A 27,189-nucleotide genomic window follows, 5' to 3' on the forward strand; every position below is an offset into this window, starting at 1 on the left:
TAAAAGAATGCAAATGACTAGCAGTCTGCAAAGAGTATAAATCTTCCCATTCTCCATCATCCAGTCAAAGCTGAAGAAGCTTGTTGGATGAGAATTGAAACATCTTCAAAGAAAAACCAGAAAGTCCAGCTGCCTCTTGAAAAATCACCTTTGGGATTCTCCTCTGGGACAGGAACAAGAGCAAGAGCAAGAGCAAGAGCAAGAACAGAACAGAACAGAACAGAATAAAATAGAATAGAGTAACAGAGTTGGAAGGGATCTTAGCAGTCATCTAGTCTAACCCACTGCTTAGGCAGGAAACCCTATACCATTTCAAACAAATGGTTATCCAATCTCTTCTTCCAGTGTTGGACCATTTACAACTTCAGGAGTCAAGTTGTTCCACTGATTAATTTTTCTAACTGTCAGGAAATTTCTCCTTAGTTCTAGGTTACTTCTCTCCTTGATTAGTTTCCATCCATTGCTTCTTGTTCTGCCCTCAGGTGCTTTGGAGAATAGCTTGACTCCTTCTTGTTTGTGGCAGCCCCTGAGATATTGGAAACTAGACATACCCATTCCTGCAACGGTTCTTCATATGTTTTAGTCTCCAGTCCCTAATCATTTTTTTTTCTCTTCTCTGCACTCTTTCTAGTTTCAGCATCTTTTTTACATCGTGATGAGCAAAACTGGATACAGTGTTCCTAGTGTGTCCTTACCAAGGCATTGTAAAGTAGTATTAACACTTCATGTGATCTTGATTCTATCTCTTTCTGTTTATGCAGCCTAGAACTGTGTTGGCTTTTTTGGCAGCTGCAGCACATATTTAAATGATTGTCCACTAGGACTCCAAGAACCCTCTCAAGAAGCTTCTTTAGCTCTGACTTTTCATTTCATTTTAAACGTAATATCAAAAAATCCCCCGAGCCTTATCTTCTGCATCACGGTATGGTAGAGAAACACATGGCCACCACTTCTGATCCTTCTTCTTGGACTGGAAGAAAAAAATCCACTTTTTCTCGAGACATACATCCACACTTCCTGGTCTACTGCTTGATATTTTAAATGTCCTTTTTATGCCTCCCAGGCCTAACTTCTTCCACAGAAATGTCACAGATTACTGTTTCATTAGATCTCTGGGCAAAGCAAAGTATTTCTTCAAAGTATCACACAGCCATCTTAAATTATGCTGGTTCTCAGATTTGACTATTACAAAAGAGTAAAAAGGAAGAGCAAACCTTCCTTGATACTTTCTTTATGAGGAAGATGCCCCAAGACACCCTTGGGTGAGAGATATGTAAGCTCTGACTCCCATGTTACCCAGAATATTCACAATTCCTTTCCCTTCATTGGTGCATCATTTGCAAAGTGTTTTAGCTAATAAATGGAATTATGGTTAGTTGATTATTAGCTATGGTTGCATAATCCAGCGATGTTTGTCACAGTTGAGACTCTCTGACATCAAACGTTAATCACAACCTAGTCCCATTCCACTAGTCACAGGAAACATTTTCTGGACTATGTCTAGTGCCTTTATGAATGTTATAAATATTCTTTTGCTATTTCTTACAGGGGCCATCAAAAATCAGCCTTTCAAATCTGCTGCATTAGCACAAATTGGCACAGGCATTTTTTTTTCCAAATAAATACTTTTGAAATGATTCTTTAGCTTAAGCATGTAAACAGGTATCATGAATGTCACCTATTTTTTTTATTTGAGTACATAGATGCTTTTTCAGCAAGAAAAATATACTTCCCCACTTCCCCACTCATCCTCTCTCCCACCCACCCGCATAGATTTTGGCCACTTCAACTTGATTTTATGTTTCATGTCCTTCTTCGGGGGGGGGGGCTGATAGCAATGACGGGGCCATCCAGAAAACCAGAGGGAAAGCCCTGCATTTTGAAGGGGGTGGATGAGTTCCACATTCATTGTTTCAGAGTTCCATGGATCCTCCCCTTAACAATAGGAAGTAGCCATCATAAACTTCGGCAATTGCCGGCAAAAGATATTTCTCTAATAATGCAAAAGATGATATTATTAAATATATGATAACTATTCATTGTTTTAAAACAATTTAAAGTAAATTAAACTTAATTTTTCTTTTCATCCCACGCAGGGGCATTCTCAAAAAGATCAAAAAAGGCAAGATCACAGCAACTGCTCAACTGATGACACACTTGTTTTTGATGTGCATCACACATGGTTTGAGCAAACAGTTGTAGCCACTATCTTGACTTTTTTGCCCTTCCATGATGCCCCTGCCCTCAGTTATATTGGAAGGGGCTCTTTCCTATACCACTCAAAGGTCATGTGCACTCCTGCTTTAATGTTTTACTGTCACATTACTGGAGCATCATTTTATTTGCCTCACTCAGTATGAGAATGGAAGAGTCCCCTATGAAATCCAAGTCTGTTTTCTCAAACTGTAAAAGATTCACACAAGCAGGCATATATACTGGCTTTAAGCTACAAGGTGTTAGCATAAAACTGTTATTGACGTGAAGACTGCAAATGTGGTGTAACACTTACAAAATATCAAGCAGCTTGAGACAGAATGTTGTGAATCAGATGGTGGTAATGATGGTCATTGGTACTCAGGGATGCTAACCTTTAGTGCATGAAGAAAATATTTGATATGAAGTTCTTAGTGCTGATGAGAATACTTGTATACTATATTTATGATGAGGTTGGATCAAGATTTAATAAAGGTCCAGGATAATCAATGTAGCCAAGACAAAATAGAGGAAGTGCCCCTCCTTACTGTTGTGCCACTTGTTATTAATTTTTTGTGGCAGTTAGGAATCCTTCAGGAATTTTCTATCTATAGTTACCTGCAGTATTCCTTTATAAATATGCAGTTTTTAATGTTTATGTAATTGCTGCAAAAAAAAAAAAAAAAGCCTAGGCAAATTCATGGGATTTGAGAAAGAGAAAAAAATCAGCTTCATGATGTAAAAAACCCACATTCATGTTCATGGAAATGGCAGTGAAATTAACATTTCCCAAACAAACTGCCAATATAACCACTTTTCACAGTGTTTGAAGTTAGACTTATGCTGTTTTAAATTTAAGCAAAAACAAATGCAGGGCATAAACATGCCAGGCACTTGTGACTGCAGAAGTTTACATGTCGGTGGCAAATGCATTGCTGTTTAATGTGCAAAAAGATTTGCTACTTTTTCTTATTCTATTAGTCTTATGATCTTCTGTGTAGATCATTTGTGGCTTTAAGCAGGAATGGCACAATGCTGCTATTCTACCACTCCCTTCAAATCCCTCATGTTCACAGGATGAGGAAAGATTCCTGAACAAATGTACTAACCTTATAATAGCTCCTTTTCAGCAGCAGTCAGTAGCATGGGGCTCACAAGTGCCAAAGTGATGCAACACCCCCAGGAATTGCCTACAATATACTCCTGGGTAATGGTCATAGCATCTGAGACATGTCTTCAGGACTTCATAGGCTGGGAATGGGGAAGGAATAAGTAATCCATTCCATTAAGGCAGGACTTTTGGAAAAGGTTATTTGGTCCTGAGAAAGAGGTGAGCACACGGAAGTAGCTAAAAAAGAATCCTGTTTTGATTTGTAGAATATAAGATGGAGCAGAGAGAAACTCTGCCAGGCTGTGATGACCCGGGACAAGGCATGAAGGTCACACAGCCAGCTGACAATTTAAACTCCCCTTTAATGATCCAAAGGTCTCTTCAAACACTCCCATGTTCTTGGCAAGTCCCAGAGCAAAGTGCACGCGCGCACACGGCAGCCTCAGGCTGCGCCCAGCCCAGCAAAACAAAGTAACAGGGAAATGAGTCCATAAAACAGAGAACAAACAATGAGTCCACAAGTGAGGAAGAAGCAAGCAGTGCTGCAAACTCCAAATGTTTGTGTTGGCACACCAAACTACCAATTCAGCATTTGCTCCTGACAAATGCCCCTACCCACAGGGTCTCCTTAAATCTCAGTCCCCAGGTGTGCCTTGTGAAGAGCAGTGGGGTGTTCTTTTCCCGAGATCTCAGGTCAGCCTGCACTGTTCCTGCCTTCTCCCCATTCTCCGTGCTCCGTGCTCCGGATCAGGAGGGGATGGTCCTTGCTCATTGCCTGAGCTCTGTCACTCTTCATGTCCACTGCTTGTCCTCTCTCAGTCATTCTGTCCCTGTTTCTTCCCGCTAACAAGCCATCCCAATTCTAAGGGACCCTGGGCTGCCTCGGCCTGCTCCTCTTCACATTCCTCTGAAGCCAACGAAGCTGCCCCCTCAATCCTCTGAAGCCAACGAAGCTGCCCCCTCAATCTCCATGAGCTCCGGCTCGTCCTCTGCAGATTCAGGCTCCAACAGGGGCATGACAATGCTTGCAATATTTGGTTATTCTACGCTACAACAATAAAGAACATTCCTGTTTCTTGACCTCAAAAAGCTTATATTGTGAGCATCTGAAAAAGCATTTGCACACCTTACATATTGCCTATTAAGTAGACAGAGAGCAGGGTTAGTCCAGAAACATGTCAAAATTAGGATCATGGCTGTGTTCCTGCCTCAAACCATGTTTGCAAATAATGGGACTGAAAATGTGTAAATAGGTATAACATTTTTCAAGTTTGGACTGATGTTCACATTTGAAATCTACAATATCCGTGTGTCTCTTGGCTAAGAATCTTTTTAGCTATATAGTACCTTTCATTGTTCTCCCCTTGGCAAATCTTCTCCATCATCCAGGCTCTTGTAGAACTTTCAGTCTACGGTATGTCAATTAATATTTATTGGTCCAGTCATCCAAAAATGATTGCAAAATATCTCTTTCCTTTTGCCGTGCTCACAGCTGTCCTCAGGCTATACACGTTATGATTTGAAAAGTGCTGCCTTAATCCTTAATGTGGGCCATGATGGCAGAGAAAGATGAGCATTGCAAAATAACACACCTGGAAAGAAGCACCAAACAGGAAAAGGCTGGCTATATCTATCTATCTATCTATCTATCTATCTATCTATCTATCTATCTATCTATCTATCTATCTATCTATCTATCTATCTATCTATCTATCTATCTACCTACCTACCTACCTACCTACCTACCTACCTACCTACCTACCTATCTATCATCTATCTATCTATGGTGGGTTCCTACCTGTTCAGACCAGTTTGGCTGAACCAGTAGTAGTTTGGCGGCCTGGGTCACTGTAACCAGCAGCAACCCAGAGCTGCCACGCCCTTGAACCGGTCTCTCCATCTTTTTTTTTTTTTGCTTTTTATTGCACTTTATGGCATATATGTATATCTATATGTATGTGTATGTGTGTGTGTGTGTGTGTGTGTGTGTGTGTGTGTGTGTGTGTATGCTGGTTTTGTTGTATTCGGGTCTTTTCCCATGTTGGATTGAGATTGCCTTTGCAAACCCAAGCCCGAAGATGGCAGGTGAGATCTTGCCAAAACGTTGCAAAGACAATCTCAATCCTACATGGGAAAAGACCCGAATACAACAAAACCAGCATACCTACACCCGTGAAAATTGGTGGGAGGGGATGGGGTGCTGGCTTTGTTTCAGTAAGTGGAATGATTGGTTGTGTGGTTGTATCATGATTGGTAGATTGGTGCTGATTGGTGCAGGCTGCGTGTGCATTGTTGTTTTGTATTATAACGGCTTGGGTGGTGGGTGGTGTTCGTTTGTTGGCTAGGGCTGGTTTCCAGATGTTTGGTAGGCGGGAGGTATCATCATGTTTGTTCATGCTGTGGGGGTGTTTCTCTATTTCAATGGCTTCCATGATTATTCTCTTGTGGAGGTGTTCTGTTTTGGAGATTAACCTGGCTCCTTCAAAGTTGATTTCATGTCCTGTAGCTTTAAGGTGCTGGAAAAGGGAAGAAGTTTTTTCTTTTTTTCTTACTGCGTTTTTGTGTTCTGTGATGCGTGCATTTATTCTCCTGTTTGTTTGTCCTATGTATATTGCTGGGCAGATTTTGCATGGTATTTCGTAGACTCCTTGGTTTTCTAGCTGGATTTTGTCTTTGGGGTTTCTTAAGATGTTGGCTATTTTTTGATCAGTGGTGAAGGCTGTCCTGATATTGTGCTTGTGGAGAATTTTGCTGATTTTATCTGTGGTGCCTTTGATGTAAGGGAGGAGGGCGATGCCATGGTCCTGTTCTGTATCTTGGTTTTTTGGGGGAGTCTCCTTTTGGGAGACTCCCAGCATACCTACACCCGCATACCTACACCCGTGAAAATCTACGAAAACATATATATATATATATATATATATATATATATATATATATATATATATATATATATATGTGTGTGTGTGTGTGTGTGTGTGTGTGTGTGTGTGTGTGTGTGTGTGTGTGTGTGTATTTGTGTTACAACCCCTGGTATGCCTAAATATGGGAGGAAGGTCACTACACACACAAACATACACATTAATATTAAAACATATTAAAATTAAATAAAGAATTATAGTCAATAGTAGAATCAAATAAAAAACTACAAAGTGATAGGTGCCATATGACATTAGTTCAAAATTCACATTTTTAAAAATTTTATACTGATGATAACACAGAAAATGGAATAAAATTTTATTACATGCATGACACTGCTTTTGCAATGAAGATTAAGATAATGTTTTTTAAAGAAAAACGCAAACTTAGAACACAGCTTGATCACATTTGGAATTGGAAGAAAGTAAGGACAGAAGTTGATCAGAATGAATGTGGCAAGAATCAAGGATTAAACATTTAACTATCAGTAATTAACTGCAAACAGGAAAAATACTATTCTGGGTTGGTTACTGGATAGAGAAAAGATCTAAGTCAGTAATGAAGCATGAAACCAGTTCCTTCTCCCTATATCGCACCCTTTTAATCTTTTATTCATAAACTGGAGGTATGACTAGTTGAAGCCCTTAGATCTAGAAAGGAAGCCCAAATGCCAGACTTTTGGAAGATGAAAATGAAGCAGAGTCTCCATTTCTAGAATCACAGTCCTCAAGATCAGACATATTTCCATAAAGCTGGATTGTCAAGTGCAGGGAAAAATGGAAAATCCATGCAGTCCAAATAAATATAAGGGTTTATTATAAGCTTGTTCTCTCTACAAGAATCTGAACTACTAACTGTCAATGGAATTCAAGATGGGCTGGACTTACATCTCTTGTGGGCACGAAGGGACTTGAGATTGATGACACATTCGACCCCTCTCTCACACTGGTCATCTCCTACATCAATATTGCCTTTCCTCTGTTAATTTTCAAGGACTTGATAAGATCTTGAGATCCTATATGTTTTGTTGAATACTTTCTAGGATACCATATAATTTAATCTCAGTTTTTACTTTGTACAACCACAAATATGCAACTAAGACTACTAAAATCTGGACAGAATAAATATTTTCTCCTACCCAGCCACCTACTTTATGGGTTTCTGACAATAGTACTAGAATTATGTGATATAAATAAGTCTTAGATCAAGGGTAGCTTTGCCATATCAGGATTGCAATGCCATAACAGCAATTACATAGGAACTTGAGCAGGGTGCTGCTAGCATGGTCTGATGTCCACACAAATGCCTTCCTTCCTATTTTATCTTCACTCTTTTGGAACAGACTGAACAGAAATCAAGAGTGAATCTGTTTTGCCCATGTATAATAATCATCCCATTAGAATGCCCTGGTTTTTGCATAATACTTCAGATAGAAAAGTTGTAGCCCATTATCTACAACATTCATATCCTAAAATATGATACCTTAACTGAGGCTAACTATTCAGAGAATTTCTACGATCTGAAGGCAAAAATAGATTGCACTTGGCTTGTTAGTTGACTTTTTTATTATTTCCTAAAGCCTTCTATTTAAGTGAAAAGCTTGTGTGGATTATATCTTTCAGCTGTTTGATGTTTTAACCTGCCTATGGCATTTTCATATTGGCTGTTTTGCTACTGATAATTTTGAAACCCTCCAAAGAGACCTCTGCTCTGCTCATGTGCTTTTGCATAGCATCTGCAAAATTCAAGTTGTGTTTTAATGTTAGTTGGAGCAGTTGCATCCACAGATGTCCGGAATCTGGCACCAAGACTACTGTGGCAAGAAAAGCAAATTTTGGGATTGAAATGAAACATTCATATTTTATACAGATTTATTTAATCCCTCTTGAAAATGTGTAGATTCTTCAGTTATTCAAAAGAAACAGAAATACAACTCGAGAGTGCCGAGGGAAGATCATGTCCAGAGTAACGTTTTCTTCCATCTAATTCTTCCATAATTAGATGCTAAATATGATCGCCATTTATCCAAAAATCTATTGTCCTCAAATATTAAGGCATTCATCTAAAAGTATTAATACATTTCTTTCATTTTGCACTTTGGTCACCTCCCATTCTACTCAGGGGTGGGCTGCTGCCGGTTTTACTCCCGGTTCGCAACCCGCACGTATGCGCTGTTCAATGTAAATTGTTCTTCACGCATGCGCAGAACAATTTACAGTGAACTGCACACGTGCAGTCACTAAAAACCAAAATGGCGGCAACCCAGTGGTAGCAAGGGAACCAGTTCGGGGGCGCGGCAGGCCTGGGTCGCTGCCGGTTCTACGACCCAGGCCTGAATTCCACCACCGGTTTGGCCAAACTGGGCTGAACCAGGAGCGACCCACCTCTGATTCTACCCTTTAAAAAAGGATATGGATGTATTCAGGATCATTTACTGTGTCCCAAATATCCTGCCTGGAACAGGCCGAAGAAGGGAGACATTTTAACATTATTCCTATATTAAATATATTAAAATGTCCCTGCAGTTAAACTAGATGAATCCCACATTTCAAGAATTTTGTTTTTATTTTGTTTTGTGGGGCTGATTTCTACATACACTTTTAAAACTATTTCAAAAATATCCTGCTTCTATTTGCATTTTGAAGCAAACAAGTTTACATTCTATAGACACTGCATGTTTATACCTGTGCTTCTTCTTTATTTCATAATAGTTGTGCCAGGTTTCAATTGGTTAGGTGTTTAGGCCATACTCCCATCAAATGTTAACTGGTTCAATGAAGCTGGGGAGGTGGGGGAGGTGGGAGGAGACCAGGTGTTATAGTGTTATATTTATTTTTAAAAAGAATAAAGTCTCCCTTGAATTAGGATTGGCTCCTGGTTAATATATGGAAATATATATAAATACACACACAGACACACACACATTTCTATATGTGTGCGTGTGTGTGGATAGATAGATAGATAGATAGATAGATAGATAGATAGATAGATAGATAGATAGATAGATAGATAATAGATAGATGGATGGATGGATGGATGGATGGATGGATGTGTATATGTATATGTATATGTATATTTATATATAACTGTATGGTAGTAGAATGCATTTCCTTCTTCTGAGGTGCTATTTTTTAAAATTTCCCAATCCAGCCTTTAGTTCTGGTATTTTCTGATGGGCTCTTTCCAAGTATCTATGAAGTCCAACTCTGTTAGCTTTTTTGGGATTAGCCAGGAATTGGTTGGGAGCTATTATATGGTTCGGAACATTAAAAAGTTGACCCATTAATTATTCCACGGATTTAGATTTAGCTCATAAATTCCACCCAGTGACCATGACTGGAAAGAGACAATTTGGGAAACAAATAGGGATACCTGTCAGCCATTTGAGGTAGGCCATCCAGGAAACAGATTCTGCAAGAATGACTGGAACTCTATTTTTTAACATTGGCAATTGCAACACAATCTTGAAAGCCTGCCAGCATTTTTCTTCCTTCCCTCTTATATCAAAGGGAGTTAAGGCAAAGCCAAGTAAAGCTTCTTTCTAATGTTCCCTTTTGTGCTAGGCTTAAATCATGTTGTGCTAACATTCCTTTTCCAAGGTCATTTCTGTGGTTCTCTACCATACTCTCCCTTTCCTGCTCTCCGGGAGGGCTGAAACTGCCAATCGCAAGAGCTGCCTATCAGTTCTTCCACTCAGACCAAGGTCTGGAAGAATCTCCATGTGGGACTAGTCCTACATCAAGGCACATAAGGAAAAGGGAGAAGGGTATGAAAATATTGAGTTGTTTAGAATTTCTGGTTGTATTATTACAGAATGAGCACCATGTCTTTTATTTTCTGACATGACTGCATTAAATCTGTAACAGAAAGATGACAGTAATGTCTTTATTATGCTTTGGATGGTTACAAACATTTTGCAAAAATCATACCGCATAAAGATGTTCCACAGAGCAGCCCTCCCTGCTTTTCGATTATTTTCCCCTCAGATTTGAGAAAAGCCCCAAATCTCTTGGCCTTCCACAAACGGAATGGGACAACTTGCCACAGCCAACTCGTTGTGGCCAACTTTTTCCACGGCCAACTTTTTATGGCCAATTCACCATGGCCAACAGTCTGCAGGAAAACTCACCACAGCCAACTCACCATGGGACAACTTGCAGCGTGACAATTTAACAATTCTATTTAATTATTAAAAATAAGAAAAACCATTATTTTAATTTTTGCCATTCACGTATCATTCTGCATGGTTGGACTAGAAGACCTGCAAAGTCCTTTCCAACTCTGTTATTCTGTATTCCGATATGAAGGACTGATCTAGATTATGTAGCAATTGATAACATAAACAAATAAGCAAAGTCATTCTGTTTCCATGGACCAAAATGATGGATTGATCACCAATCTGCCAACATAACAAGGGCATTGGCTGCCACTTGCTGACCCAATGCATTTTCTTTCCTCAATGATCTTTGAACAAAAGGGAGTACACCTATAAAAAGAGATTTTTAAATTCTACAAAAAAAAATTGTAATAAGGGAATAGTTCTAGCTACTTGACAGAACTTAATAATGGCAGGCAACAACTACAATTTCTTGGAAATTAGTTATAGTACAGTTGAATCCTGAGCCCTCTTCTAGCTGAATGCCATCTTCCAGGGGATGTGGGAGGCTTGTTTTTCACTGCTTTTTATGGGGGAGGGGAGGAAATCATCCTATTGAAGGTGGATATGGTTCCTCTCTCCAATTCTTACAGTAATTGAATGTGAAGATTGAAAGCCAACTTGGAAATCATCAAGTTCAATATTTACCCTGTGCAGAAATCCACTACTAGACAATTCTCATCAGATAGCCATCCAGCCTCTGTTTAAATAGCTCTCCAACAAAGGAGTCTACCAAGAGGAGAAGGATCCACATTACTAACAGAGATAAGAGTGCTTAAGAGCATTGGTCTTCCTCTGCAAAGAGTACTCAGTGTAGATTAAGTGTGACAAGTCGTAGATCATGACCTCTCAGAGAAGATCAAGAATGGGCTTAGAGCAGGGGTGTCCAAACTTGAGAACTTTAAGACTTGTGGACTTCAATTCCCAGAATTCCCTAGCCAGCATGGCTGGCTGGGGAATTCTGGGAGTTGAAATCCACAAGTCTTAAAGTTCTCAAGTTTGGACACCCCTGGCTTAGAGAATTGATGATTATACTACTGAGTATGTAACATGTTTGGAGTGTTTGGGGCTTCTTTTGTCCCACAGGGAAATGCAGCAGCCATATATCTTATACTTTTCAGAATTCTCCAATAAGTAAGGCAGAGGTGGGTTGCTGCTGGTTTAGCCCAAATAGGGAGAACTGGTAGTAGCGGTGGCAGGAGGCTCCGCCCACCTGCCCACTCCAGCCACCCACATGCACAGAAGCGTTGCGTGCACGCCCAAACTGGTAGTAAAAAAAATAGCAACCCACCTCTGAAGTCAGGGTATTAATTTCAGAAGAGTGCGGTGGCCTAGAGGTGGAGCTCTTGCCTCAAAATCAGGAGGCTGTGAGTTCGATCCTAGGTAGAGACAGATATTTCTCTCTCTCGGCACAATGAGAATATATCTGCTGAAAAGACTGAGCATTGGCAATAGGAAGGGCATCCGGTCAGTAAACACTCTGCTAGCTTCATTCAATTGCCCAGACTCCACCCTGCAAAGGATTATGGGGTCATTAAAAGAAGATGATTCATTTCAGAAGAGTAAAAGAAAATCTATTTTTTCCATCATGAAACTATTTGAGGTCAAGGTAGTAATCCAGCTTTTAAATAGAATACAATTAAGCCTCTGCATGAATGTTATTATGTAAGAGACTATTTAGCAAACATATCTGAAGAATTTTTTTGGGGGGGAGGCTTATTGTTTACCAAATGAGATTCTCTTCTATTCATATGTGCAAATCAAGGGTGAGACAAAGATACAGCCTATTTTAGTTAATTTTTCACCCATAAGGATTAATCCTGCTAACCATGATGGAAAACTGTCAGGCTTCTTCCATATGGAGAGTTGACGAAAAATGGTTATGGCGCTGATTTTCAAGTATAAGATGGAAAAAATAGTTCTCAAACAGCTCAGATTAAAATTGGAAGTTATGAAATCTCATTCTGAATATTGCAAACTTCTCCCCTATGTTGACGCAAAGGTGGTTTTTTTCAAGTGGCAACTGGACTTTCTGGGTTTTTTTTTTTTTTGAAAACATTTCGTTTCCCATCCAAGAAACTTCTTCAGCTCTGGCTAGTGGGGAATTGAAAGGTTTATACTCCTTGCAGACAGCTGGTCATTTGCATTCATTTAGGGATGAGAAGCGAAACGTCTTCATAGAAAAACCAGAAAGTCCAGTTGCCTCTTGAAAAAAGCACCTTTGGGACAAGCATGGTTGACCATGGTTAGTCAACCATGACTAAGAATCTCCATAGACATTCTCCTATGCTGAGTTAGGGAACCAACTGATTGGTAACCCATACATCACAGAACTTGCATTGCCCTTCTCTTTTGCTATTTTACTCTCAGCAAATCTCAAAAGTAAGTTTAAGAATATATATACTACTATTATATCCTTCTGGGGATTGTCAAAAGTTTTATTATATGATGCTTTATATAAAAGCTTATGCAACAGTTTAATAATCCTTCTTATTTAAAAAAAATGCTTGGATGAATTTTATGTACAGCATCTTTTCTCCAGTGGAGTCTCTAAGATTGTCAGTGTAGCCAAATTCTCCATGACAGCAAGCAGAATTTGCCAAATGATTCCCCAACCACACACACACACACACACACTTTCATTTCTTTTCTCACTCTCTCCCACATACTGTTTAGCTGGCAGCTCTATATTTGGCTGTAGAAGGTTATTAGAAGTTTGAGAAGGCAAACCGACTTGTCGCTTATCTCCTGTTACCTTGCCCGTGGTGTTAATATGTCTTTGTTTATAATTATTAATTTTTGTAAGGCTGCTCAGTGACCATGATAATGAATATTTGAATTGAATCAGGTATCCAGTGGTACAACTGGCAGCAATTTTCCAGGGTCAGGATTTCTCTACTATGGTTCTTAGCTCGACGGAGAACTTTCAAGTTGAAGGATGCTTGAATAAAGCAAGTCTTTCCTTAAAATGCAGCTTTGGATTTTTGATAGAAATTAAAAGGAAAGGGGAGAACTGGAATAGGTGATATTCCAAAAATTGCTTCCTACAAATGCCCTGTTGAAGTCCAAATAGCATGTGTGGTGAAATCATTATGCAAAGTAGTGCTTGAGTTAGATCTAATAAGTTGCATTGTCTGCACATTGAGGTACATGTCCTCCTTTGCCCCTCAAATTCCTTTTGGGGGTACCCGTGCTTCTTTTGGCCATTATCCCTGCCTTGTTTGTGCAAGGATCATCTTCACATAGATTCCAACATCAGTTCCCATGATCCATGTATACAAACTCCCAGCCATTATTGGAAGATGTTCAGAGACTTATGAGCTAATGACAGCTATTCCAGTTGCAATTATATACCTACACATGACAACCACAGTAGAAATTATTTTCCATTGAAAAATAATTTCCAGGTCAGGGGTTTTGACCTGAAAGCTTTAATGGAAAGCTGCTAACCAACTGGTAGAAATGCACTTTAATGTTCAGAATAACTACATAATTAAAAAAGTAAACCTGACACAACTCAAACTGGAGACCGTTCTTTAACCATAATCTAATACATGGATAACCCCAAATTTACTGTTCTCAATGCATAGAATGTATACTCAGTGGTGCGATCCTGCCACTTTAATGGCCTGTATGATGATCACGTATTGTGTGTGCAGTTTTTTGGGGTGTATTTATTTATTTATTTTATTTTATTTTATTAGACTTATAAGCCGCTCCCTCTCCTCGAAGGGACTCGGGGCGGCGTACAATAAAAAATACATATCACATGTTGCACGGAGGAGGTATAAAAAACTCACAACATCAATTATTACAATTCATAAAATAACACAATAATAATAGAGTTAAAAAACATTAAAATACCCTAAAATTTAAAATTGCCAGGGGGATTAGAGGATAGAGCTATAGTTGAGCCAGGCCGGCTAGTTGGAACAGGTGGGTCTTGAGTTTCTTGCGGAAGGAGCGGAGATCAGTAGTAGTCCTAATGTCGGGGGGGAGGTCATTCCAGAGGGCTGGGCCCATCACAGAGAAGGCCCTGCTCCTGGGCGCCGCCCTCTGGCACTGCTTAGTGGATGGCACCCGGAGGAGTCCCTCTCTGTGAGAGCGAATTGGTTGCAGGGATGTATGGGGCAGGATGCGATCCCCCAAGTAACTAGGTTGACACAGCTGAGGCACAGCAATCTGCTCTGCTGCACTAATCAGCTGAGAGAATATAGGTAAGTACATCGCAAGGGAGGGAGGGCCAACCTGATCATTGGAGTGAACCGGTTCACTCTCAGCTGATCGTCGGAGCTACCGGTTGGCCTGAACCAGTCAAACCAACTGAATCTCACCCCTGTGTATACTTCAATTTAGTGAGTTACTTAAAAATCATTTATTTATTCATTCAGTTTGGATGCTGACCGACTCCAACAGATTCTTAATAATATGAATTGGATGTACTGCATTTATTCAATGATTTATGCTATCTTAAATACGATTCTTGAGATTCATGTTTAGTTCAGATTTAATAGTAGTTCTTAATCTTTCATGTGATATAATACGTTCAGTATAGTGAACTTACAACTACATAACTGTGCTAGGAAACTGTACTATCCATGAGAATTCAAAATCCTAGGTTTTTTAAATATTGTATTCTTTTATTATTTCATGTTTTTTTTTCCTTGTAGATATGTGAGAGAGACAGAAGGTGGGAGAAAGAGAGAGAGAGAATTATTTATATAGAGCCAGGTGGGAAGTATGCATGTATTCAATTTAAAAAGTGTTCAATCAAAGAAAAATAGGAAACAGAGGGAGTCCGCAGAGGGGATCAAAAAAATCAAGCTGCAAGCATGTACAGTATTGGAAGCCCCATCTCTTCTTCACATAGATTCCGCATGCAACATACAGACAGAAGGGTTGGAGATTCGGTTTGATGGCTGAGGTGCCATCTTGATTCTTTGGCCCTGCCCGTGCTTCTCCCCCTTACCCTTGAATAATATCAAGGGGAATTTGCATAAAAATAAGGGACTGAGAAGAAATGCAAAGCAGTTTTACTGTTGATCAGAGTTTGAAAAGTTGCTTGTCCTCACTAAGACGCCCATCGTCTTTGGAATAAAGGAGCAGCTCCTTTAAATGGTCTCACAGGCCTATCATTTTAGACAAAGTATAAAACGTTGAACAAAGATGCACGCCCGCTATTGGAAAGTACCCCTGGCCTGAAAAAGACAAAGTGCTGAACAGAAGATGGCGGCTATAATTACCAACAAAGAAGTCTTTAAATGAGAAGCTGCCTTCGACAGTCACACGCCACTAAGTGTGCTTGCTTTTATTCCATTTTCTCCCATCAATTCATTCGTATTCACTGCCAGTCCTTATGCCAATTAGCTTTAATTTCTACTATACACAATGACATCAGCAGCCAATGAGATTCTGGTCTTGCAGGATTTTAGTGTGCCTATAAACTACAGAAAATTGTCCTTGGCTAAACTCCTGCTTTCAGATTGGCTGTTGACAATAGACATGGTTAAGTTCAGGGTAAGAGACATTAAGGGTAATTACTACCACAGGGTAAAAGTTTAATTGTGTTAAATTTTAAATCTGCATAGCCTAAGCTTATTTACAAGCTGGCTAGGCCTTCGTGTTGCATAAGAGAAAATAAATCTGTACTTAAAAAAATGCTGCTTGCCAACTTTTATTTTACAAAACAAAACAAAAACTTTTTTAAAAGCTGATAAAAGCCAGTCGTATCTCCAACTCATTTCCTTCCTAATGGGACCACACTAAGAATTGAGGATTTGATGATAGATTGAAGGGAAATGCTTTGGCCCTAGGAACGACAAGATGAATATCCTATGAAATATGACCCATGGAAATTAAGGATTTATTCTCTCTATTCCCTCCTTTAGGTTGATTTGGGAAGATCATAAATTTAATAGCATTTTAATATATATATTGATCCAAGCCTTTCTTCACCAATATTCCATTAGAAATCTTTACAGGAAGGGACCCGGCTGACAGTGAATCAGAGGTAGAAATACTTAGTGGTAGAAACTGTACCTTGCCACAGAATGAATTCTTCTAATTTGGGTTTAGGAGTTACCTTTATGGACTTTTTAACACCAAAAGGGGGGACACGGTGGCTCAGTGGCTAAGATGCTGAACCTGTTGATCAGAAAGGTTGGCAGTTCGAATCCCTAGTGCTGCATAATGGAGTGAGCTCCTGTTACTTGTCCCAGCTTCTGCCAACCTAGCAGTTCGAAAGCACGTAAAAAAAATGCAAGTAAGAAAAAAATAGGAACCACCTTTGGTGGGAAGGTAACAGCATTCTGTGTGCCTTCGGCATTTAGTCATGCTGTCCACATGACCATGGAGATGTCTTTGGACCTCTTGCGGCTTTGAAACAGAGATGAGCACCGTCCCCTACAGTCAGGAATAACTAGCACATATGTTTGAGGGGAACCTTTACATTAACACCATAAAGTTACAAGGTGATGCCTATCTTTTAGATCAATGGTTCTCCCAAAAAGTGTAGTCTGCGTACCTACAGGTGCTCTCAAGACCCTTTCAGGGGCATCCACAAACTGATATTTTAAGTTTTCATTTAGTTTTTTTTTTAGTTTTTTTTTTAGTTTTAATTTAATTTGATAAATACAGTAGATATATAACTCATATAAACAAAAGCTCTTTCGGCCCCTCAATCAATTTTAAGAATATAAAGAGGTCTCTGTTAGAGATAGTCCCATGGTCTAAGTGTTAAAGCACAGCAGGGAAATCTAAAAAGCAGAAGCAGAGGAAGGATTGAAGTCTAGCAGGTCTCTATCTGCCTCTTTTCATCTGAGATGAAACTACTACAAAGCTCTGGCTCCAGCTGTGCTCCACTAATTCCCCAAAGAGAGTCATAGAGTAGATGACTGATGGTGACTCCATTTTTTGCATATACTCTGAAATAGTGGTGTCCATAAGGTATGGGCAAAAAAGTCTACAAAAGTGCAATTGGAGCTCTGTATATATGCAGCTCACATAAAAACCAAGCAGAGGTTGAGCCCAGGGGTGCATTTTAAAAGGCAACTGGACTTTTTTTTCTCTTGAAAATGTTTCACTTCTCATCCAAGATGTTTCTTCAGTTCTTGCATGAGAAGTAAAATGTTTACAAGGAAAAAAACCCAAGAAAGTCCCGTTTGAAAACCACCTTTGGGACTTTCTATTAGAATTCTGTGGAAAGAACACTTCTATTAAATGGAGTTCCAGTCAAATAATCATAGCCATTGGCAGAGCTAAGTTTGTTTTCAGTCTAAGTCCATTGTGCACACCAAATTCATTAATCTTTTCTGCTCTCTTTACTCGTTAATGGATTTTTTAAAAACATGAAAATTCATTATGCATGCCTTTAAATGCCTATTTTAACCCATTTTTCTCCCATTTCACTTCTAGTATTCATGTTACTAAAATATCTTGGCCAGAATGTGCAGATGTATGATTTATTTTATTTTTTAAAAAATCCAAGAGCTTCATCATGGACATTTGGAGCACAAAATCTAATTTTATCTCATCTTCTAAGATAAATAATCATGGTTTGGATAATCCCAGGAGAAAGCTAACTATCGAATTCTATTGAAAGATACCTTCCTGAGTTTTCCTCCTTTTAGTAGCCCTACTATATCCTAGAGATTCTCCCATATTTCCAGGATGGCTTTTCTTCAGTTGCAATGGCTTACAGGCAGTGGTGAGATTCAAATAATTTAACAACCGGTCATTATCTGCCCTAATGACCAGCTGGGTAGGCGTGGCTCAGTGGTCATTTGACTGGGTGGGTGTGGCCAACTCAATGTCACTCACGTCAATGGGCGCTTCGCCTTAGCTGTTACTATGTAATAAGGGTTAACCAGAGAGGCAGCTTCTGAAACCAGGGCAATAAAGATTAGGCTAAAAACAACACCAGAATGTTTCCTTCCTGCCTTCCTTACAGGATTAGCCCTGTAAAGTGGGGGGGGGGGGAAACAAAATAAGATTTCTTCCAAAAACTGGTTCTCTGAACTGCTTAAAAAGTTAACAACCGGTTCTCCCGAATAGGTGCGAACTGGCTGGATCCCACCACTGCTTACAGGAAAATGAAAAAAGGAGGCAAAAATTTCTTCCATGAACTCCCATTAGATAGCATGAGTCACTCTAAGCTATAATGTGGTTGCTTTGTCTGAGTTCAGCCAGTTTGGATTAAAAACCATGATGTATGTCTTAGCCACCCATTGTGGTTAAAATATAATGTGGTTGAATGCACCTTGTGAACTCAGACCCTGTGAGGAGAAGGCACTTATGGTCCTTAATTTATTATCCATAAAGATGGAGGGATCAAGAATAATTAACAAAGAATGCAATCCACTTGTTCCAGAGGAATTATTCTATCTATCTTAGTTCATAAACATTTAGCTGATCAGAATTGTTCCTGGGGCAGAGGAGCACAAAGAAGTCAAAAGCTGACAGCTCCAGTTCTCTTTGCATATTGTTGCTGCTTCCTTAAATACCAGGAACTGTACCATTTATGTTTTTTTTCTGAAAAGAGGCATTGAATTTGGTAGTGCAAGAACAACAGTCAAATGTTCACATGTGAAAAGGTGGAAGGCTGTGTTCAAACCAAGATTAGCTGACTCTGACTAGCTTGGAGCTCCATTTGTTACAAACAAGGGGGGGGGAAAGTAACATGATTGCAGCTGTACAGAATAGAAGGGCTTAAATCTTACACAAACACTCAAAGCTGTTTAATGCTGTCTCTCTCCCCTCCTCCAAAGCCCCTGGAAGGAGGCAGGTGAATCCAGGATCAAATACATTTTCATGTTTCTTAAGATGAACTGTTTAAATAGTTAAGTGAACATCTGTCCAAATTTCTCATTTCCATTTAGAAAAGCGGCTAATTCACAGGGTGACGAAAAATGCCTGCTTAACAATGCAGATGGTGCTGTCTGGGGTCTCTTTATTTTGTTTAATCTAGATTGAGCTCCACACAACTGTGATGTTAATGAATAATGGATTTTTTTTTTAATGTTCACACACGGAGTGGCACTGCAGTCTGAACAAATCTGGGATTAGCTTGCTTCTGATTTTCCCATTTGGATATAGTTTTTAATGGTAATCTAACTGACATGGATGCTCCAAAGATCAAAAGGGTAACATTTTGATTTTGAACACGAAACTTTTCATCAAGTTTGCCAGGGAATAGAGGGATGGCGCATTGGCAAATTTTTTTAAACCTTTTAAGATTTGTCCCTCAACAATCTCTTATAGAGCAGGAAAGCTACATATATGAAAAAAGTACAATTTTTGCAGCTGACAAGATAAATGCCATATGTGCTTTCTTCTTTTGTTTCCATAGTAGTGTACCAATAATGTAATTTATACCATACAAAAATGTTCCATTTTAAGATAAAGGCGTGAACTACACTTAAATGATAGAAGAAAAGAGGAGATGTTTATAAGCATGCGCTTAATCAAGACCCAAACATTAAGATTATGTTAATAGTAATGTTGCACCATCTGTGTTAATAAAAATACAAGGGAGATATTCACTGACTCGTAATTGGAAGGTAAACAATTTTGGATCAAACTGTTTGTTCCAATGAGATCAGCTCACTCAAAATGTTCTAGGTTTTGTTTTTCATGATTTAGAGTGATATTTGGAGATGTGACATTTTCCTCCAAATATAAATAGTCCCTGGGACATAAGTAAAACCAAGTTTGACTTCTCTCATACAATCTGACAGGTGGTAGCACTTGGCTGACCTTGAAACCAGGGTTGCATCTCCTTATTACTTGGAGGGAAGGTCACCAAACAAATCTCAGGGCTATAAGCTGGATCACTGGTGTCAAAACTCGACCGTGTCAGGCGACATATCGCAACGTATCATGACATTTTTTGCCTTTGCAGAACTGGGGTGGGCGTGGCCTGTGCATGATGCATCTGGCCCATGGGCTACCAGTTTGACACCCCTAAGCTAGATAGAAAGTTTAAAAAATATCAGTCAAAAAAAATGTTTTTCTCCAAATGTCATGGTAAATCTTATAATTACTTTACAAAGAAAGCCTAATGAAAATGGATCAGTGGAAAGAATCTGATGTAGATTTTCCGTCTTGTATAGAGGAGTTAATGGTACATTGCTTTTGAGATCCTCTGAAATACAATCTAAGCTCCCAAGGATTCATCTCACAGATTTTTCCATTCAAATATCATGCTTTCAGAGCTTTCATCAGTTCCCCAATCATAAATGGGGAGTAGGAGTACTAAGGCATCTCACCTAGTACAGGCATCCTCAACTTACAACAGTTCATTTAATGATGGTTCAAAGATACAACGGCACTGAAAAACATAACTATTTTTCACACTAACAATCATTGCAGCATCCCCATGGTCACATGATCGAAATGTGGATGCTTGAGAACTGGTTCATACAGATGTATCTTGTGGTCATGTGATCACTTTTTGAGACCTTCTGACAAGCAGAGTCAATGGGGAAGCCAGTAACCTTGTAACTTACCTGTAATTTATCAAATGCAGTGATTTGCTTAACAACTATGGCAGGAAAGGTTGTAAAACGGAGCAAAGCTCACTTAGCAACATAAATTTTGGGCTCAATTGTGATCATAAGTTGAGAACTATCTGTAGTTGAAAGTAGTTGGAAGAGCAAAGGCAGTTTAAAAAAGCAGGTTTGTGTTGCAAGATTAAACTGAATACTAGTAGCTCTAGAATTAATTTTATACCCACATTGCTAAAATAATATTTATATGCTCCATTTTGACACTGACAAAAATGCTCAAGCCTTTATTTAATTATGATTAGAGAGAAAAATCAATCTGGCAGTTGATAAAACTAAGAACTTCAAGACAAACTAACTTCAAAGTTGGGGAGACTGTTTGTAATGTTTTAGGGAGGTGCTTGTGTAGGTTGCGGAGACAGAATGGGACAACTTGGTGTGGCCAACTCACCGCAGCAAATTCGCCATGGCCAAATCATCACAGTCAAGTCAGCATGGCCAATTCCCCAAGACCAACTCAGTGTAGGACAATTCAACAATTCATTTTAAATATTTAACATTAATTTAAAAATTAAATTTTGTGATTCACATTTTATCTTGTCCCTCCTTTGGCATCCTTTCTTTAGTGATTTTCGTCCACCATTACTTCAATATTAGTGTAACTCTTGTCCTGCAATGAGTTGGCCATGACAAGTTGTCCCACAATGAGCAAGCCACGGCAAGTTGACTGTGCCGAGTTGGCCATGGTGAATTGGCCATGCCAAGTTGGCCAAGCCATACAGATGAGAAAATATGGTATGAAATGGCACTTGCATGCTTTGCACATAGTTTCCCGTGTCGGGAAAATATAGTTTGGGACACACCTCACACATCATGCTTGTAAGGGCATGTAAAACAATTTCAACTAACATACACCAACAGAGGTTTCTGTCAGAATTAGATCTCAATTGATGGCTAATTCCCCACTAGCAGGACAATCTGGTCTGGACTTGGAAGATAAGTAGGATCAGGCCTGTTAGTACTTGGATGAAAACAATTAGAATATTAGGGCTCTAGGCTAGACTTGGAGGCCCTGGAAGAAGGACATAGAAACCATTTCTATTTGGTGGGAAAGAAAATAAGATGGATATCCTTGATGTCACCAGGATTTAATTCAAAGGACCCTTTAGGTCTTTAGATCTAATTCTCTTTCAGTCCAAGAATACTTCTGTTGATATTCAATATAGAATCAGTGATATTTAATTGATGCAGGTGAAGAGACTTCTTTTCCAGTTTAGTGCGTTTAAGATCACAGCCTTAAGATCCCTCTGTTTGTTTTCACAATCGGTTGCATTCATTTTCACAAGAGCAGAAAGAAATGTCAAGTATTTCAGAGACACCTTGCCAATCAGAAGATAGCAACTTAAGTGTGCCTGGCAAACAATTTGACATTTTTAGAAGTTCTTAAAAATATCCCGGTTTACAAAAGGGGTCAGATAGGCATCAACTCAAAAGCAAAGGCACTAGAAAAAGAGGAAATAGAACACAATGATAAAAAGGATGGGTGGGAGATCTGTATACCTTCTTCACATTTTTGTGGGTTAATTCTTCTCACCAAAGAATAGATTCTCCCTCTACTTGGTGACTTCCTATCCAGTCTTAAAATTTGTTTCAGAGGCCGGAGATGGCACACTTGAGCGCTTGCCTGAGAAACGAAAGGAAAAACCCTATATCATGACTTGAGGTCTGAGATTATATCATATTTGTGGTCTTATTTAAATTACTATAATTTAGATCAGTGATGGCTAAGCTTTTTGGTGCCGAGTGCTGAAAGCGTGCACACAACACCCCAAAATGCAATGCGAGCACCCCCTGCACATGCACCCACACATGCATGTGTCTCTCCCCCCCCCCCCCGTGCATGTGCCCCACCCCCTCATGCCCCGTTTTGGCTTCCAAGTTGGTACAGGAGGCTTTCCAGGTCCAAAATGGGACACGGGGGGCATGCGCAACCCCCTTTGCCCCATTTTGGCTTCTAGGTTGGCCAAAGCCAAAGTCGGGAAACCCCCTTTGCCCCGTTTGGTCTTCCAGGTTCAAAATGGGGTGGGGGTCTTGCACGGTGCCCCCACATCTCTTTTTGGCTTCCAGGTTGGTGCAGGAGGTCTTCCAAGCCCAAAATGGGGTGTTTGTGTGCCTGTGCACAAACCCCCAAAATGCAATGTGAGCACCCCTGCATATGCACCCTGACTCCCCACCCATGTGCATGCATGTTCCCTGCATGTTCCCCCCAGAAGACCAGCTGACCAGTGGGAGGTGCATGCACATATGTGGTGGAGCTGGGCTGGGGTGATGGCTGGCATGCCCTCAGAGAGGGCTCTGCATGCCTCCTGTGGCATTCGTGCTATAGATTCTCCATCACGGATTTAGATAGTCCAACATCTCTCTCTCTCTAATGCAGAAGACTGTGTCCATTCAAAGGCAGCTTCAAGATCTCACTTCTCTTTTCTAGAGCTCTTTTTGTTTCTAAACATGATTTAAACTGGGCAGCATTTCTGATAAAGTGTGGTAGATTCTTTTTTTTAAAATAAAAGATGCATGGCATGAAAATTCTCCTTGCTGCCAGCTAATTTTATTGCTGGGTACTTTGAATGAACAGCTTAGTATAATCTTGTCACGGGGTAATTATTGCAGTCTTTACTGCATCATCAAATTGTGTTTAGAATAACTCTGATTCCATACCTTGCTTTAAAAGTAACAGCAAGATCTCAAGAAGGTTGAAGTTGAAAGGGATGGAGAAGTAAGAGATTACATGTGTGTGGCCCACAGTAGCAAACTATTGCTTTCACACACACTTGTGAAAATAATACATTGCTTCATACTGGATTATATCTAAGTTAGTTATACTTAGATCCTATTGATATACCACGAAACGAAAACATAAAATCCAATTCACTGCACTAGAAACTAAGCTTAAATAATTATCTTGGCCCCAATCTGTCCATTATCTTTTCAGTAAAGCAATGTGTCACATGAATGTACCATATTGTTGATGTAAAACTTAAAATTAATCCTACTACGTGGCCAATATTGGCTCTCTTGATTGACAGCTGCAGAAATTTTAATGGATCTAATTATATATATATATATATATATATATATATATATATATATATATGTGTGTGTGTGTGTGTGTGTGTGTGTGTGTGTGTGTGTGTGTGTGTGTGTGTGTTACTGTGAAAGTCCAAAATCTGGTGAATGTCAACATTCACATAGTCGCTTGGTGTATCCGTGAAAGACCGAAATTGGTGAATGTCGACATTCACCGGTGAATGTCGACATTCACATAGTCGCTTGGTGTATGTGCGAAAATTCCCTTATCCTCTCGACACCCTTACCCTAATCCCCTTACCCTAATACCTCAGCTCCTCGCTTCCTTTGAAGCGTCTTCTATTCGTGGACTTTTTTTTTTTTTAAACCTGCGATCCTGCGCTGTTAGAACGAAAAGCAAAAGTAAAGCGTTACGCTGACTCGTTATATATCTGTCACCGTGAAAGACCGAAATTGGTATGTGTCGACATTCACCGGTGAATGTCGACATTCACCAACATTCACCGGTGAATGTCGACATTCACCAATTTCGGTCTTTCACGGTGACATATATATATATATATGTTGTATTTGTACTGATAAATAAATAAAGGGAGACTAGTATAGATCTATTTCAAGCTAATTAGCTCTCATCAGCTAGCCATACCCTTACTGGGATTTGAACCCTTACTGGGATTTGAACCTATTTAGGCATACCAAGGGTTGTAACACACACACACACACACACACACACACATATATATATATGTGTGTGTGTGTGTGTGTGTGTGTGTGTGTGTGTGTGTTGTATTTGTACTGATAAATAAATAAAAGAGGGAGTAGCGACCTTCCTCCCATATTTAGGCATACCAGGGGTTGTAACACAAATACATATATATATATATATATATATATATATATATATATATATATATATATATATATATATATATATATATATATATATATATATATATATATATATATATATATATATATATATATATATATATATATATATATATATATATATATATATATATATATATTTGTGTTACAACCCCTGGTATGACTAAATATGGGAGGAAGGTCACTACTCCCTCTTTCTGTCCTTCGGCTTTATCACAAAGACCATGCAGGCAGAAAACCATATTTTTATTTTTACTGTTGCCTTTTTATATTTGTGTTGTAATTGTACTGATAAATAAATAAAGGGAGACTAGGATAGATCTATTTCGAGCTAATTAGCTCTCATCAGCTAGCCATACCCTTACTGGGATTAGAACCCGGGCTGAATATATCTTAGGCAGGAGTCTTAACCACTAAGCCACGGGTTCTCTTCCTTATCAGTTGAGCCAGGGAAATAGGTATGTATTTGTGTTACAACTCCTGGTATGCCTAAATAGGTTCTAATCCCAGATGAGCCTTGTTATTGTGAATGTGGTTTACATGGAATCTGCACAAACAGATTTCTCCAGCATATGTTGAGTCAATGAGTAGCTTTTGGGGTGTGTTTTTTCAAAATATTTCTGGATTGTAATACAGCCATCCTCTGATAAGTCTTTAATTAGATGAGAGAATGTGTGGTTTATTAGCATTTTTTAAAAGAAAAGGATGCATTTTCAGGTTAATATTGTGTTACTGAACCAGGAATCAATTTGTATTATGGCCAATAATTGTTCATAATAGTTCTTCCACATAGGATTGTCCTAAAATCTACTACTTTATTGGAAATTATTTAATAACTCTTTGTAAATATCAGACATAATTTCTATTTTAATTCATTGAAGTACACCTATCTATTTTGATTTGTTGAGGTACACAGTATATCTATAAAAAATGATGTTGAGACACTAGAAAAAGTGCAGAGAAGAGCAACCAGGATGATTAGGGGATTGGAGACTAAAATATATGAAGAACATTATAGGAACTGGGCATGGCTAGTCTAGTGAAGAGAAGGACCAGGGGAGACATGATAGCAGTGCTCCAATATTTGATGGGCTGCCACAGAGAGGAATGGGTCAAGCTATTTTCCAAGGCACCTGAAGGCCAGACAAGGAATAATGGATGGAAACTGATCAAGGAGAGTTTCAATGTAGAAATAAGGAGAAATTTTCTGACAATGAGAACAATCAACCAATGGAACAGCTTGCCTTTGGAAGTTGTGGGTGCTTTATCACTGGAGGTTTTCAGGAAGAGATTGGACTGCCATTTGTTGGAAATGGTGTAGGGTCTCCTGGGTGGGGGGTTGGACTAGATGACCTACAAGGTCCCTTCCAACTCTGTTAATCTAATCTAATCTAATCAACATGTATGGAAAGTGATTTGAAGGAGTCATACGTATACCCCGAAATGAACCTTGCATATTTTCTCCAGAGAGCTAACCAATCAGTAGAAAATGAAGGAGTAGCAAATTAGAAAACAGAGGGGCAGCTAGAATCCTCTAAAAATGTACTGCTAAGACACTGTTAATTTGCATTGAAAAGATGGTATTGTTTTTGATGGAAGCATTGTGAGCCTCAAAATAGCACTTTGTCTGCATGTGGAATGGATTTCTTCATTAGACAGTCAATTAGCTGGCAGCTCCAAAACTTCAAAGGACTCAGAAGTTCTCTCCCCATGCAGGATCAGCCCACCATTCCCACATGCTGGCCGGTCAGAGAAATGGGGATGGCAACTTCTCTTGATTGGTGCAATACAGTATTTGATACTACTAATTACACTTAATTAGTCCTTCCACCATTTAATTAAACTGGCTTCTAACGATTGTGCTTCCTTGGCAGGCTCTTTGGGACCACTGGGAATTGTGCTGCCTGCAGTAAGCTGATCCCTGCCTTTGAGATGGTGATGAGGGCCCGAGATAACGTTTACCATTTGGACTGCTTTGCCTGCCAGCTTTGCAACCAGAGGTGAGAACATGGGGGGGCTTACATGGATTGGTGTTTTTTTAAAAAAAAAAACGCAAGTTATTTTCGCTTCTGTGAAACAGTAAAGTCTGTTTCACCGTTTGATCTCCATCACCTTCTCCCAGGCTCTCAGATTACTACTGCTGGGCAAAATGATTTTACCTGCTAATTGAACACTGGAGCCTTTTCCCTGCAGCTTCTCTGACTCATGTGTGGAATTGCTGGTAGGCTGGATTGTTGAAGGGACTCCCCCCACCACTATCCCCAAAATTGGGGCTGCTGTGAAATAGGCCAGCAGGTGGGGTTAAGTAGAGCCAAGGCAATTGAATGAGCAGC

General features: G+C 39.4%; 1 protein-coding gene across 4 annotated transcripts in view; it reads left to right on the forward strand.

Annotated features, from left to right (window-relative positions):
- LMO1 (LIM domain only 1) overlaps nucleotides 1-27,189 on the forward strand; it is a 138,028-nt gene that overhangs the window by 93,763 nt on the left and 17,076 nt on the right. For all 4 annotated transcript variants that reach the window (XM_081946572.1, XM_081946574.1, XM_081946573.1 and 1 more), the window contains one exon: nucleotides 26,731-26,856. In XM_081946572.1, coding sequence (XP_081802698.1) covers nucleotides 26,731-26,856 — 126 coding nt within the window. The remainder of the gene's footprint in view (nucleotides 1-26,730; nucleotides 26,857-27,189) is intronic.

The sequence above is a fragment of the Natrix helvetica genome (assembly GCF_964273705.1).
Source record: "Natrix helvetica genome assembly, chromosome: 1".
NCBI classification, from domain to species: Eukaryota; Metazoa; Chordata; class Lepidosauria; order Squamata; family Natricidae; genus Natrix; species Natrix helvetica.